At 44.2% G+C, this 12,100-nt stretch overlaps 1 protein-coding gene across 1 annotated transcript in view; it reads left to right on the top strand.

The window, feature by feature from the left end:
* The first annotated feature begins 7,158 nt into the window (after window positions 1-7,158).
* The window catches only part of LOC118834200 (zinc finger protein 420-like), a 34,218-nt gene continuing 29,276 nt past the window's right edge, over window positions 7,159-12,100 (top strand). Inside the window, exons 1-5 of the mRNA XM_036741646.1 lie at window positions 7,159-7,188; window positions 7,822-7,948; window positions 8,363-8,458; window positions 10,236-10,404; window positions 10,715-11,768. Of these exons, the coding sequence (XP_036597541.1) occupies window positions 7,159-7,188; window positions 7,822-7,948; window positions 8,363-8,458; window positions 10,236-10,404; window positions 10,715-11,768 (1,476 nt within the window). The remainder of the gene's footprint in view (window positions 7,189-7,821; window positions 7,949-8,362; window positions 8,459-10,235; window positions 10,405-10,714; window positions 11,769-12,100) is intronic.

Here is a 12,100-nt window from a genome sequence, read left to right as displayed (position 1 = left end):
TCTTACCTCTAGAGGCCTGAAAATCAGAATTCTCCGTAGGCCGAAAAGGGACAGGTCAGCAAAGGGCCCATTCTCTGAGACCATCTCCCCACATCAGAGTCCTAGGAAAAGAAAAAATTCAGGAGCCGGCCCTCTGAAGTGAGAGAAGGTGGATGGGGGGCGGGGCAGAGACTCCCTGTTGAGGTCCAGAATTCTGTGTGTGTCTCCAGGGCGGTAACACGAAATACCTCCTCATCTCGCTGGGGCCTCCAAAATGTTATACCAGAAGCAAGTGAGACACACCACAGAGTATAAGTTTTAAGTGGAGAATTTATTAGCCGGTGGCCATTGGGGAACTGCACCACAAATCAATGGCCACGTTTGAAGCGACAGGGTAGTTTTTATAGGAAATTTACATGCCAGGTCACAGGGTGGTCTGGGGGTACAGGAACAAAGGCCCTGATAGATCACAGATTCTGATAGGTTATCGTTAAGTGGGAAAACGTTATCTATTGACATTCTTTGGAGGAGTCAGGGAGCCCAGGGAGGTTTGCTAGACTCCAAAAGGTCTGAGTCCACTCTTTAATATGCAAAACTGGGGTTTGTAGTTAGGGGCTAGGGGCAGGGTTTTTTTCTAGCAATAGCTGGCTACTTAAGTATCACATAGTCATTGACTTCTATTTGGACCATTCTAAAATTTTCAGAGAGTTTGCTTCTTGGGCAAGGTTTTGTACCTTGTGTAAGCTGTTAATTCCTTTTACAATTCTTTCTTTTATAGTTCTCATTTCTTTTTCCATTTTTTTCCTTTAGTGCTTTTATTCTATTTATTAAAAAAAATCTTTTAAAACTTTTTTTTTCCAGTCTCTTCCAGGAATTCTAGTTGAACTTGGGCCTGAGCTATGTTTTTCTCTGAGGCTTTGCTTGTAGAGGTTTTGAAGTTGTTATTTACTTCTGTGTCTTGACCATCCCTGTCACCGAAATCTTTTTTTATTTGCTCACTCTTCTAGCCTACTTGGAATTTATGTTAAGTCCAAGGTCTGCATGCTTCTGGAAGAAATGGCCAGTCAGAGCTTGTGTCCTCTTAGGTCTTTCTGCTTCTTTCTTTTGATACTGAGTGTCTCCACCTTCAGAGACAGCTTGGGCTGGGTTTGTGCAAGCTTTTGTTTCTTTCAAAATGATCTGATCAGGACAAAGACTGATCCGTACCTCTTTGGTCTGAGCTCTGCAAGTTTTTGACCTAAATTTGGCTCTGAGCAGCATGTCTGTGGACTCTCCCCATTTGGAGTTCTGGGAGCCTGCTGCTGGATTCATTCTCTTGGCTTCCCAGGAGGCTCTGTTGGTTCAAAAGGACAGAACTACCGGCTCCCTTTGGGTCTGGAATTCCTTCCCCAGTTTTTCTGCTGCAGGCCTCAGACTGGTCTAGAGGCTGGAACTGACTGCAGTCCTGTTCCTAGTTTTGGAGTCAGTCTGCTGCTGCCTCTGGCTTCTAAACTCATTCCTCTATCACTCTACAACCTAGGGCCTACAAGGAGCTCCTGGACCTTAAACCCCACCCCCAGTCATTTTGCATCTATGACTGAGAACTGGATTGGGAGCCACAGAGCTGTCCTTTGTTATTCATTCTTGTGTTCTGCCCAAAGACCCTTCTAGACCTTGGACCACTCCCTGTGATGGCTTGTCCTGCTTCCCAGACAGACTCTAGCCTCAACATCCATGGACTTGTCTCAGCTTTTCTTCCTGTGGAGAAATGACTCTCAGGGACTTTTTTCCTTGGATTTTCCCATCCAAACCTGGCTTTGTTCATTTACTAGATCTTTCCACAGGAGTTGTGAAGGGGAGCTCAGTAGTACTTCCTGCTGTTGTGGCATCTTGACTGCCCCCAGGAAGATTGATTTGTCAGCTGGATGAAGGATGGGTGGACTAGAGGCGGGCAAACCTGCCCAGAGACTACTGCAATAGTCCAGGAGGTGGGGCTGATGAGGGCCTACACTTGGGGGGGGGGTGTGGTGTTGCATGTGTCAGAGGAGAGATGGTATGAAGGTAGAAAAGACCAGAATTGTGGACTGACTGGAGGTGGGAATGGGGGATGGGAGAGATTGAGGAGCTAATGGTGACACCTGATGCCTTTGTTTGGAGGCATCACAGGGCCCCTGCCCCCGGGGAGTGTGAGCATACTCCCAAGATACCTTGTGGAGAGGAGTCCTGATTGGTATTGAGAGGCTGCAGCTGCCTTTAGGTACCTCGGAGGATGGCCTCCTCTTCATGTACTCTAAAAAGGAGATGATGAACCACTCATTTCCTTTGCATCATCAGAAAACAGCATTATGGAGCAGAACAGGCCTGTGCCCAGCCCATTCTCTGCCCCCTGAGAATTTGACCTGTGAGGAAGCATTTCATCAGCAGCCTGGGAGCTGTTGCTTTGGCCTGAGCACAGAGCAGGGGCTTTGGCTGTGCCCAAAGGTCCTGAGAGTCTCAGTCATTAACAGCATTTATGAGACCCAAACCCTTGTATAGAGGAAGCAGGGAATATCGATTACTCTGGGCAGTGTCGTACCATAATGTTGCCTCCTGGCCTGATAATCCTGGACAGCACCAACCCAGGGTCATTGGGAATTCCTAAGGGTAAGTTTGGGAATCAGACCTAGAGAGAGCAGAGGCTTTCCTGATGCTCTTTGGAGAAAGAAGGTGCCCAGCACGTGCCTCCTGAGCACTGGGAAGGATGACCCAGTGAACCTTCGAGGACTCTGAGACCCCGTGGGGGAAAGCAGTCTCTCAGCCTGGTGCAGGGAGTCTGGTTCTCTTGGAGGGGGCTGTTCTTGGGCTCCTTGAGTGCTTGGCATGTTTCCTATCTGTTGATGGGCTCCTTTGAGGCCTGGAGTAAAGGCTGCCTTCCCTATAGGCATTGCCACCTTGATGGCCTAGGACAGAGCTGGAACGCTGTTAGGGCAAACTTGGAGAAATGTAGACATCAGTACCTTTTAAAGCTATTTTTAGAAATTTCCCAGAGTAGCTCCCACAGTGGACAGTGAACCAAAGAGAGAGCACTATCCCTCTCCATGCAGGTGCCTGGGATCAAATCCAGGCTGCATAAGCCCTGAAGCCTTGGGGACTGGGCCATGGAGTAAATTATAATAACATTTCATCTAGTTCCCCAAGCCCTGGTTAAGGTTTACCCTCTGCCTGGTGCTCCGCTGGAGGGTATGCACAGAGACAAAAGCACTTCCCAGTGTTAAACCTGAAAATTTGGTTGAAGGAAACAACAGAGCTAGGTGATAGAAAAATCCATGTTGTTTATTATTTTCCCTTAAAGCATAGCGGAGCTAGCTTACTTGTACGTACAAGGAGTCAGAGTATAAACTCTGGCTGCCTGAACAAAGCAATGAGAAAACTTATATACGTTATTTTAGCAGAGCTAGCAAGCCTGTATGACCTCATTTTTATGACCCCCATGTATGTTTAACCATGATACGAGAAGAGGATTTTCCTTAATGGAATAGATTGTAAATACAACAAATTAGATAGTTGACAGAGTGTCAGTTGGAATTACTAACCCAAGATCTCTGTGTTTAATTGGCCATTAACATTCCACAACATAGTATATGCCCATAAAATATTAAGATAAGGAAAAGTCACATAATTCAAGATAGTGTCTGGGGTCAAGGTTTTCACCCTTAATGGCCATGGACAGAGCAAGGAATGCTCCATCTGGATTTTGTTGATATAAGATAGAGATATCTCTGAGCTTACTCAGAGAACAAAGAGACTGTTAGGATCAGGCTTTTCTTCTGGTTAGGTAGTTCAGGCCCTGAGTCTTATTGAAATTACAAAAATGATATAAAATAGTATAATATTTTCCACACCAGGGACAGATGGAGTCCCTACCAAGAACATCTGGGCTTAATTGTCTGAAGGGTAAAGCCCTGACAAGTGGGGGGATGTACACAGGCCTTGTGTGGAGGTAGAACTTGAAGAGACACAGGGATTCTGCAGGGTGGAGACGAAGGGGGGGAGAGCATCGTGGGGATGGGGAGCACAGGGACAGCCTGGACCAAACCTTGGTAGCAGCAGGTAGCACCTAGGAGGTGACAGCTGCCACAGGGAGAAGTGGCAGGAGGAGCAGCAGCCGCTCTCATTGCCATCACTATGATGCTGTGAGGGAGGCCATGCTGAGAAGGGGAGTGACCTGCCTGAGGACCAGAGGGGCTGGGCCTACCAAGTGTTAGAGCTGGGCTGGATGGTTCCTTAGTGCCTGCACAGAGTAAGTACTTAGCAAACAGCACACACATTCTTACACACTGTCACACCCACAGATATGCTTGTGCATGTTGTCTCTCCTGAACTCCCCAAAGGCAGGGGCTGTTTTGCCTGGTGCCTGGCACTTATTAGCTGCTTGGCAAATGGCTGTAGGAGAACTGGAAATAAAAGATGCGGGTTGTTTGGGGAGTGGCAAAACAAGCTTTGGTACATGATTGTATAATGGGATATTCCTGTGCTGTAAGAGACAATGACCATGAGGAATACAGAGAAGCATGGGAAGACTTTGATGAACTGATGCAAAGTGAAGTCAGCAGAACCAGGAAACAGTAAACACAGTGAATACAACCACAAAACAACCCACACTGCTGGTTCCCTAGAAGAGGTCGGAAAAGGCTCCTCTTCCCCATCTTTGCAGCTGTGGGTGACTTTGAGCACAGAACTTCACACATGATGTCAGGCCTTTGGGATGTGCTGGTTAATCTTGCTGACCTATTCTTTATCATCAGGGATGGCTGCTTGGCAGGGGAGGGGAAAGGGAAACGTTGGGAAATGAAGGTGATGTAAAAGTCAATAAAGATGAACAAGATCCTTAATGCTTGTTGATGGATTGCTCTGATTTAACCTCCTGATTGTACAGATGAGAAAAAAATGCTGCCCAGACTGCTAAAGTTGCTTGCTACAAATCACACACAGGTAGTCTATGGTAGAAGAAGGTCCTCTAAGGTTAAATATTACGTTTTCCCTGTGCATCATGCTGCTCTCTCACTGGTATGAAACTCCCTCCATTTTTATTTTTCCCCCTATATAATAATATAACCAAAGGGGACCAAGATTAGTGGTTGAATAGCAAAACCAGGGCTCCAAGTAATTTGGTACAGGTATTGTGCATTTGTGAAAGGAAGATTGAATAGAAAGCTTGGAATGATTCCTTTTTTTTTCTGAGATATCACTCCCTCTTCTTGGGTTTATTTAGGATTTCAAATGTGCTGTAACTCACAACATTCCTTAGTGCTGTCAGAATCAAATTAAAATGCAATTGAGAAATAATTAACAAATAATGCTGTAAAACATAGATAATACTAACGTGGTTTTCTAAGTCAGTATGTAACCCACAAGGGTTCTTATATATGGTGTAGTGGGCCTCATTCTATTTGAGTTTGACACCACTGTTGTAAAACAGGTGCACCTTACACAGACTGTATATAGATTGTCAGTCTAGGAGCTGAGTGGGAAAAGAGAAGTTACTGCAAGACAGATTTCTTAGATGGCATCATAGTGTATACTATAGAAATCATTAAACTTGGAATCAGGAGTGAATGAATACATGAAAGACACACTTAGTGTGCATTTGCTACATGCCAGCACTGTAGAGATAGAGTCCCTGCCCTCTAGTGGAGAGAGACAACATGTACAGAGGAGCAGTGGCCTGGAAGGAGATATTTTGGTTTGGAAAATTATTTGTCCATTTTTGAAGAGGACAAATGACAAAACAGAGTGACGTCTTGACCAGTGTGTGAATTAGGTAAGGCAGAGCTGCCTGAAGTTGTCAGCCTCACTCTCCCTGAATCATCAAAGTCCAGTGGCAGGACAAAAGTCAAGATGACTGGCAATGGCCTAGGATGCAGTGGATGACCTTGGTGTCTTGGATGTTTGACCACACTCTGAGTGCTCCACAGCACCTGCTTCAGCTGCCTTCATGGCCATTAGAATAAATTGTTCTCATCCTTTCATTCTGTTAGGGGAAGTCTTCACATGGACCATTCCCTAACTCTCCAATGGGTTTGAGGGTTGTATGGGGTGTTCAGGGAGGACTAGCACCTCTGGAGCAAGAGCTTGCTGAGCCCTTCTCAGGGCTGCTCACCCTTCTTTGGTGTCTGCCTTATTCACCCAGCTCTCACCTGTGTCCAAGAAGCTATAGCATGGGCAGCGGTCACACTCTGGTAAACCATCTCGGCAGATGGGTTAAACCAGGTTCAGAAAGTTACTGGTATGGTGGTGTTGGGAGAAATGGGGACTAGATTGACTCTTTCCAGGAACGATAACAGTGCTGTTTGATTATAGCTCCAGAACAGGACTTGTGGGTCTCTGAGCACATGAAGGGTATGTGCATGAGAGGGCTGCTGTTAAGAAGAAGGCTAGAGCCTTCCTGAAAGAGGAGGTTACAGTTAGCACTGGGGCCTCAGCATGGGTGCGGAACGTCTCTGATCTGAGTGCATTGGCAGAGTGGCTGGCTATAGGATGGGCCTGGCAGGACTTGAGTCCTACCTCTGATACTTGCTGTGTGTCCATGGGCAAGTTACTTAGCTTTTCTGAGCCCGAGTTTACTCCTCCACAAAATGGGGGATAACAGTATCACTACTACTTGTGATGTGATAAAGGAGATTATGTTTATACCAATTCTTTGCAAACCTTCAAGACTGTATGAGTGTCACATCTTATTTTTGTGGACCTAAGGGTCTCATAGGATCCTTATAACACCAAGGTTCTGAGATTAAAATATAAATAGAAGCATGTGACTAAAACCTGTGGGCAAAAAAATACCTTTGGGTAATGAATTAGTTCTGTACTTTGCTGTTGTCTGGCTAGATTATGTTTGTAGAAATCAGGTGTTTTTGATGAAGGGGGAGCAGGCTGTATTGGAGATGCCTTAGCATTGAGTTAGCTAAAGTTGTACAAGTAGAGAACAAGTGACTAGGGAGTGTGTATGTCACATGGCGTCCTCAGGGGAGTGTGAATGTGGTGGCATCTCTCATTGGGCATTCGTGTTTTAGAAGGTGGATGACAGGATGGGGCCCAAGGATCTCAATAAGTCAGGTGATTACATTCACGGAGAGGCCTAGTATCCAGCCCCGGAAGAGGGATGATCCTGCTCTCATCAAATCATATCAGGAGTCTACTGCATTCGGGGATTTCAGGGAGTACATGGGGAAGCTGGACAGCTGGCAAAGAAGGGTGAGCAAGATGGGGAAGTGCCATATGAGGGTCAAATGATTGCTAAAGTGTATTTAGCAGAGAGAAGAGAAGATGCAGGGGCCATGACACACCCCAAGCCTCTTAAATTGCTTACTGTTCTGAGAATCTGTGATTCTTGGATTCATTTTCTCATTTATAAAATGGGTGATACTGCTTGTAATTCCTGCCTCGAGGAGCTATTGTGACACAAGTAATCTGTTAACCAGTCAGTGAACAAGCATTTCTTAAGCACCTACTATGTGCCAGTCACAGTTCTAAGCACTGGGAATACGAAGAAAGGCAGAAACAGTCCCTGTTCTAAGGAGCTCTCAGTGTAACAGAAGGCAGCATGCAAACAACTGCTTCAACAAGCTATAGACAGGATGAATGGGAGGTAATCAATAGAGGGAAGTCACCAAACCAAAAAGTTCAGCATACTTTTATGATACTAAAATTCTCATTTTGTTGCATCATTCAGAATCTAATACAATCTGCTCTCAATAAATGCCTGTCTTGGAATACCCTGGATGCTTAACACTGCAAGAAGTGGCCCATACAATGTCCACCAACTTTACCTCCTGAGTTTCATCACAGGGCTGTTCCCTGGGTAAGCACATGTATATTTGGTTTCAGGAATCAGTGACATTCAAGGATGTGTCTGTGGATTTCACCCAGGAGGAGTGGGGCCACTTGGCCCCTTCTCAGAAGAAGCTATACTGGGAGGTGATGCTCGAGAACTATAAGAACCTGGTCAGCCTGGGTGAGGATCACAGGCTCCCTAATCCCTTTGTGGTCTAAAGAGAGGTTATAGGGTTACCTGCTTACCTGTTCTCAGGTGAAGGGTCTTGGCTGCTGGATTGTGTCATCCCTGAAGTTACCCCATCCCCAATCTTGTGTTCCCTCAGGTCCAAGATCCTTCTTTCTTGTCCCAGATATCTTGACTATGTCAACAGTCTCCGTCCTCTTAGCAGGGATTGGGTCAAATGACCTAATGTTTTTTGAGCCCGGCTCCATGGTGGGGTCCATTCCTCCCTGCTTCCAGGCACAAGATCTAGAACATCCTTCAGTGGTCCTGCTTGTATTCCCAGCATGCTGTATTTCCCCAGAAGGGAAAAGGGACTAGGGTCAAGCTCTTTGGGGAGATTCTCTGACAACAGATCTTTTCAATGAACAGGCCTGGCCATTTACAAGCCAGATGTGGTCTGCCAGTTGGAGAGAGGGGAAGCCCCTTGGATGCCAGAGGGAGATGTCCCCCAGAGCAGCTGTGCAGGTGAGTCATGGTGACCGACGGTCATTTGTGGGGGAAATCCTTCTAAATGAGTGGCCAGGTAACTCTCCTGGGAGCTTCCCAGGCTTGAGCACCTTCTCAGAGCCTCCCCTTCCCTGCAGGAAATCACTCCTGACAGGACCCTCCTTGGTTTTGCCTCAGTTGGGACAGAACATTGGGGCAGCCTATTCTCTGGCCTCCCCCTCATCAGTTCATTCTCTCTTCATATACTTGTATTCCTTAAGCAATAGTAATCAAAAGGCCCTTTGGGTGGCTCTGTCCTTTAATTCTGGGTATAAAGTTTTGGTTGCTGTGTTATTTTCCCTAGTCACAGTTGTTGTACTTACTCTGATCCTGCTTTCTTCCATTTCCATAACTGACTGTCCATCCCCCTCATGTCTGTACTTTTCAGTGGTAAGCCTGTGGGGTTAACAATGCATGAATAAGCCAAACCTTGTTTAGGCACAACCCCCTCATCAAACACTTGGGTCCTCTCCAGGGCTCTCTTACCTTTCTCATACAGCCATTAGAATTATTTGTAGACTGAGGTTTTCATTTCCTTTCAGTCACTTCCTTAGGGGATGGTCCTAGCTGTGGGATCATTGAGTCAGAGGCTGTGACCATTTATGTTGCTCTTGGTCTGTGTGGCTGGGTTGCTTTTGACTTCAGGCTTCAGAAGGAGAAGGTTATGGGGCTAGAGAAGGGAATGGATGGGAGGCTGAATAAAGAGCAGGGAATTGTGAAGATGGCTTGGGAGTCTTGGGAGTAGTGTAGAAGGCCAGGGACTGAACTGGGGAAGCATAGATTTGGGAGAACTTGAAGGAGGTGGATTTAAGCTAAAGGAGGAGAAAGGAGTTCCAATCTGAAGGAGGGAAAGGACTGAAAGAGGATGTGTACTCTGGGGTAAAGAGAAGGTAGTTGGTAAGGCCAGGTAAGTGAGAAATACATTGGTAAAGATAAGGAAGGTAGTGAACATGGTTCTTACATTCTAATTCAGCTAAAATCCCACCTTATCCAGGAAACTTTTCATGATCCCCCTTAATGCTAGAACCTTCCTTCTCATGATTATCTCCAGTTTACCCTGTCAATAGCTTGTTTGTACATAGGCATTTACATGTTGACTTCCCCATTAGATTATGAGCTCGCTCTATGAGAGCATTGTTTGCTTTTCTTTGTAGCCCTAGCCTGACACTAGTAGGCCTTCATAAACTCTTGTTGACTAACTGACTGATTGAGTCATTGTGTTGATTGTTTTCTTGGCTCTGCTGACTTTCCTCTGCATCAGTTCATGGAGAGATTTCCAGGCTTCTCTGCATTCATCATATATAAATGAAAAATAAAAAATAGATTATTTTCATCATTAAAAATCTAAAATCTATCATATGAATGAAATCAGTGTAGCTAAATTAAGAAGTAAAGAATTAAACAGAGGAAAGTCTTTGTATCAAACATCTATGATCGCTAGTTAAACTGTATCTAGTGTCCAGTTCATATTGGGAACGGACAGAAATATGTCAGAACTAAGAGCCATTACCCAGTAGATTAATGGGCAAAGGATATGTACAAACTGTTTGCAGAAAAATTGCAAATCCCAGGCAACCATATGAAAAATACTATAAATGGCTTTGTAAACATAAGGCATTATCTTTTTTGTTCTACACTATAACCTTTTACAATCATATTTCCTGAGGTGGGAAGCTGCAGTACCAAATAAGTGGCAAGTAATTTTTTTCAAATAGGGGAAACCATATTTAAGCATATATATTTTTTAAATTTCCAGATTGGGAAGCAACTGAACCCAAGAAGTCCACTCCAAAGCTTGGTCCTTCAATGGAAGAATCTTCTCCTGAACAGCTCACAAGGAATTATTCCTGTGTCTCTAAGTGGGGAGAAGCTTTAGAACTTGATATCATGTTAAAAAGGAAGAAGCGTGATGAGATACAGTCTAGGCAAGTAAAATTCTCCCTGAGGAAAAGTCCCAATACAGTGAGAGGCCATGAAAGAAACAAACATGAATTGATTTTTAGTCTAGGGTGAATCCTTTTTTTTCACTGGAGAGTATCTGTAGGAAAGAGCTCTCCATAAATGTGATACCCAGAGGAAGAGTTTAAGTTGCAGTTAAGTTTATAATTATAAGTTTATAACTTAAGTTATAATTCATAACCTCTTAGATATGGTAGGATCTGTTTTTAAGAAAAAACTTAGAAAAGCAATGAATGTTGGAAAACTTTAACCAAAGATCATTATTTTCTCTCACAGAATTCATACTGGAGAGAAACCCCCCAAATGTGATGAATATGGGAAGGTTTTGCTCAAAGGCTCACAACTTATTATACATCATAGAATATATACTGGAGAAAAACCTCATGAATGTAATGAATGTAGGAAGGCCTTCAGCCAGAGGTCATACCTTGTTGTACATCAGAGAATTCATACTGGAGAGAAACCTCATGAATGTAAAGAATGTGGGAAGGCCTTCAGATGGAGCACAGGACTTATTAGACATCAGACTACTCATACTGGAGAAAGACCTTATAAATGTAATGAATGTGGGAAGGCTTTCAGCCAGAGCTCACAACGTACCCGACATCAGAGAATTCATACTGGAGAGAAACCTTATGAATGTAACGACTGTGGGAAGGCCTTTAGTCAGAGCTCACAACTTATTCAACATCAGAGAATTCATACCGGAGAGAAACCTTATGAATGTAATGAATGTGGGAAGGCCTTCAGCCAGAGGTTCAAACTTATTGTACATCAGAAAATCCATACTGGAGAGAAAACTTATGAATGCAATGGATGTGGGAAGGCGTTCAGCTGGCGTTCACAACTTACTCAGCATCAGAGAATTCATACTGGGGAGAAACCTTATAAATGTAATGAATGTGGGAAGGCCTTTAGTGTAAGCACAGGTCTCACAGTACATCAGAGAATTCACACTGGAGAGAAACCCTATAAATGTAATGACTGTGGGAAGACCTTCCGTCAGAGCTCTCAACTTATTGTTCATCAGAGGATTCATACTGGGGAGAAACCTTATGAATGTAATGCATGTGGAAAGGCCTTCAGACGGAGTTCAGAACTCATTCTACATGAGAGAATTCATACTGGAGAGAAACCATATGAATGTAATGAGTGTGGGAAGGCCTTCAGACAAAGACCTGGACTTATTGAACATCAGAGGATTCATACTGGTGAGAAACCTTATGAATGTAATGAGTGTGGGAAGGCCTTCAGTCAGAGGTCAAAACTTACTCTTCATCAGAGAATTCATACTGGGGAAAAATCCTATGCATGTAAAGAATGTGGGGAGGTCTTCAGTCAGAGTACAAAATTTGCTGTTCATCAGATGCTTCACAAAATCATAGAATCACAGAATCAACAAATTTGAGAGTTGGAAAGCAGCTCAGTCTCAGTGTCCTTACCTCTCTTATATGATAGATTATAACCTTAAATTATTCAAGGACCTCCCAATTACCATAGATTGAAAACCATATTGTTCCTCACTTTTCTTTAGGTATTAATATTCTATTAAGTATTTGACTCTTGAGCACCATTACTTCTGTGTCCTTTCTTCCCTCTTCTCTCTTTTTGGAGACCTCACACTTAGTTTTCCTTTCTCTCTGACTGCACCTTCTCTTTGCT

The sequence above is a fragment of the Trichosurus vulpecula genome, chromosome 1, assembly GCF_011100635.1.
Source record: "Trichosurus vulpecula isolate mTriVul1 chromosome 1, mTriVul1.pri, whole genome shotgun sequence".
NCBI classification, from domain to species: Eukaryota; Metazoa; Chordata; class Mammalia; order Diprotodontia; family Phalangeridae; genus Trichosurus; species Trichosurus vulpecula.
Note: the sequence above shows the minus strand (reverse complement) of the source record. Positions and strands in the feature narration are given on the sequence as shown.